Source organism: Morchella sextelata (genome assembly GCF_020137385.1).
Source record: "Morchella sextelata strain SCLS chromosome Unknown scls_15, whole genome shotgun sequence".
Taxonomy (NCBI): domain Eukaryota; kingdom Fungi; phylum Ascomycota; class Pezizomycetes; order Pezizales; family Morchellaceae; genus Morchella; species Morchella sextelata.
Window position 1 is genome coordinate 405,672 of NW_025408630.1, and position 4,014 is coordinate 409,685.

General features: G+C 42.9%; 1 protein-coding gene across 1 annotated transcript; it reads left to right on the forward strand.

Annotated features, from left to right (window-relative positions):
- Positions 1-1,504: 1,504 nt before the first annotated feature.
- On the forward strand, positions 1,505-2,623 carry H6S33_003427 (uncharacterized protein; the record flags this gene model as incomplete). Its single annotated transcript, XM_044834768.1, has 1 exon — positions 1,505-2,623. One exon carries the CDS (start codon positions 1,505-1,507, stop codon positions 2,621-2,623), a length of 1,119 nt encoding a protein of 372 aa, XP_044691788.1.
- Positions 2,624-4,014: the final 1,391 nt, after the last annotated feature.

Sequence of the window (4,014 nt, forward strand, 5' to 3'; positions counted from 1 at the left end):
GGTATGGCACGCGGTATACGCCAAGGTGCGGCACAACGAAAAATGCGCTGTCTTATTCAATTGGATACCAGCACATGTAGGAAACACCTCCGTCAGGTTTAGTGATTTTGGCTGAGACCTGAAGGAGGAGCATCGTAGAGTAGGTAGTACGCGTCTCGGCCGATGCTAAGTAGAACCGTAATTATCCGTGGGTATGCACTCTCGACAAAGAGAACCTTTCTAGAACATTGTTGTCACACCACACGTATTTTCCTCCCGTGTTTTCTCCTTGGGATGAGCCTCATCTCGTACCTTATGAGCTAGTTTGATTCTTTCAGTAGAAACAATAGCACTTATTCTGTGGCCTAGCTTGAAATTAAGGAATGATCAGGCATCCTCGCTTTGTTAGGTTCTATTAATTTCGATTGTAAAGTTGATTTTTCTTCTGAAGATATTTCTTTGTTTTTTGATAGGGCAGAGGTGTATTTGCAAATGAGACAGGGATCGATATGGTTCTAGTGTCTAACAGGAAGGGGTATCAGTCTCATTAGACGAAATCTCACGACATGTACGTACTACATCGCGTACATACCTCCAATGGGTCATGAGTGAGATCCCAGGAAAGCATCACCTTCAGAACGACAAAGCGTCGTTTAAAAGAATAAACATCAGAAAGTATTAGCGAGATCTCGAGAATCCCATGCCACTTTACAGTAATTGTGATAAACCGGAAGGATAAATGGGCGTAAAGGCGATGGAAAACAACTTCTGGAGTGATTCGGGGGTGGATGTTGATGACGTTGCGGTAAGTCAACTAGGTACAGCAACGGTGTCACCTTCGTCCGTATCAATTACAGACTAGCTTCTTAGACATACTATGTACATGTACATACATGTATGTGCGTGTAGTACTCTACTTTGTTCATTCTGTATAAGAATCATTTTTAATGGCATCTTGAGAATGGCTAATATTGCACAATGTGTAGCATTTAAAAAAAAATTGGTGGCATATGCGCATATCTTCTGTCGTTCTGTTGCTGGCATGCATCTTAGATGCATGTAGTTCTTTCTACATATTAACTGCGACTACATGTAGCTACATGTAGCTATGTGAATTATCCTACAGCACCGGCCATCCATTAGGTTGAACGCCATTAATTACTAGTGATACTGGCACAATTGGAGTGTTCCTTTCATCTATCCAGGCCTACATGTACCTACATGTACATGAATCTTCGCTAAAACACAGTCCCATTATAGTTATCACCTATTAATATTGTGTAGTCGATATATGATGCAGGGCACCGCATGCGGTCTTCTGGTCTCGCCAAGATATTACCCTACCTCTAAAAATGTATTTTTGGCATTATGTTGGTACTTGGATACATAACGTGGTCATAACACAGATAGATCATGTCGTCAAAGACACAGCTGCGTAAAGAAAATACTTTTTTTTTTGATCCCGATCACCAGTTGGCGGAAGGGAAAGAGGATACAGAAGTATCAAGGGGAGGAAAAGCGAGCAATGACGGAGCTAAGCAAGCCTTGCTCAGAGACAAAGAAATCCTGGAGGTCGAGGCTTTCAGCTCTGGTGCTACTCAGACGAAGGTTTATCAAAGTGCAGAAGCCAGTGCAGCCAGTGCAGCAACTATTACCGCAACCATTATCAATCGCTCCAAACGAATCTCAGTACGAGTTAGAAAAGGGAGTAAAAGAGAAGGGGGGGAAAAACCCCCTCTCACTTTCCGATCTACCAAACGAGATACTCCTCCTTATAGCAGAGAGTCTTGAGTCTCCACTGCATATCTCTCGTCTCCTCCAGATCAGCCGTCATCTCACCAGCCTTCTCACTCCACTTCTCCACCAACATGCCGTCCTAGATAAAGATAAAATACCAGCGCTCCACTGGGCAGCAAGAAGGGGTCATGTGGGTCTGGTCCGAACTCTGCTTCAGAAAGGCGTCAACGTAGACCTCACGGACCCCCAGCACCGCGGGTGGACAGCGCTCCACCTAGCAGCAGAGGAACATGAGCCGGTTGTAAGGGTTCTTTTGGAATGCGGAGCCAACGTTTCTTTCCGTGATAGGTTCGATGAGACGCCGCTATACCGTGCTACGAGTAGACCGGATAATCTGGGAATCGTTAAGATGCTGCTAGAGGCCGGGGCAAACATTCATGATCAGAACTTTCACGGCGATGGGCCGTTGCATCGAGCTGTGAGACACAAGGTCCTTTATCCGGCGATGGTTAAACTGTTGCTGGATATGGGCGCAGATGTTTCTCTGAAAAATGGGTTCGGAGAGACCGCGGTGCACATGGCAGGAAAGAGTCCAGATTCTATAGAGTCGTTGATATTGTTACTAGAGAAGGGAGATGCACTTGATTGTACTGACAGCAATGGGAAGACTGTGCTGCATTATGCGGTGGTCCGCAGGTCTCATCATCTCCTGTCGTCCATGAGATCAAGAGATTTCAAATTCAATGTCAATATCCAGGATAGAGACGGGAGAACACCACTTCATCTCGCTACGATGAATGGGAATATGGAGTGGGTAGAGTTCTTGATGAAAAGAGGCGCGGATTCGCGGACTAAGGACTACCAAGGACAGACAGCCCTAGATTACGAGAAAAACGGGATCAATTGATGGATTATTAGATGCTATGAGGGTGATCCGGGCCTCTTTCTTCTTTCTATCAGTATTGTTGTTTTGGAACGCCTGAAAAGTAAACACGTATGTACTCACGACTTCACGAATTCATGTTTGTTTTTGTTTTTGTTTTTGTTTTTATTTTTGTTTTTGATCATTTCTTCCAATTGAGAATTGGCTTTCATTGTAAGCTTCGACTAAGTTATATACATGTAGTTATATATCACCTTTGAATACAATGTGTGTTTCCAGTACGTGTTACTCATGTGGTCATCATTACAAAGGGATATGGGCCCTGAGGCGCGTTGATGATCTCCTTCACGGTATCAAACCTACAAGTAGCTTGTCCTCCTGACAAGAAAAAGTATCTGTATTTCTCTTTGGCAATTCTGTAGAAACTTGTGCAATGACTGAAGTACACAGACCATAATAACCCGTCCACTCAAACACTCTGCTCGATGTGAGGAACTCAACCAGACTCTTATCTGATATATGCTTTTATTGTTGAGCGCATCATGTACTGAGAATTAATTCGAGGTACACATTTTTATCTGTTCTTACCTTTGAAATAAAATCAGGCGTTGTATGACTAGGTGTAAGCTAAGGAAAGGAAGACCACACGAAGGCATATTGTGTTATTTGCATATGCATTTCGGGAGCTGGTGACTGATTGTCCAGCCTCCATAATGCAACAAAAAATGGATTTTTAGATCTAAAACCATTTTTCGGAGTATAACTACAGTTACTCCGAATGTTTCAATACCGTGGAAATTACGTAATCATAGATTATCACTCGGTATCATACAACGGTGACTTTTTTTTTTGTTTAATCCATTAATTTTAATACAACGGTGACTTGAGAGGCGGAGCATTAGGGCAGTCAATAGAGAAACCCTCAGCTGGTTGGAAACTACCCCAGGTAGGACATACGAGTCATCACTTGGGAGAAATGGCCTTGAAACCTATGTAGGAATCAAGACCGTACAACTTCGTACTACCCTGATAAAGGAGGTATTTGGAGGAAAGCGCTGGCATGAGTCACTGGTATGTATAATTTCAAAAGCTGCTACTGCATGCAATAAATCCTTATGGATTCCCATCATTCTGTGAATAAGGGCGTCGATATGATGTATGGTGCGCCCACTCTTAAAGGTAGCGCGGATCGCGACGAAATGTCAATGGCTGATAACATTGCAACGAAAAATGGTAACAAAAAAGCGGAATGATAGAACTCTAGTACTAGTGATGAAGTTTAGTTCTATGATTGCAGATTAATTCTTGATATCTGTCTGGGTTGTAAAGTTATCAGAAGCTGAAATTGTATATTTTTGTAGGTAAAATGCGCCAAGCCTGAACAAAGTAGAACAGTATTATACCCATTTATACCC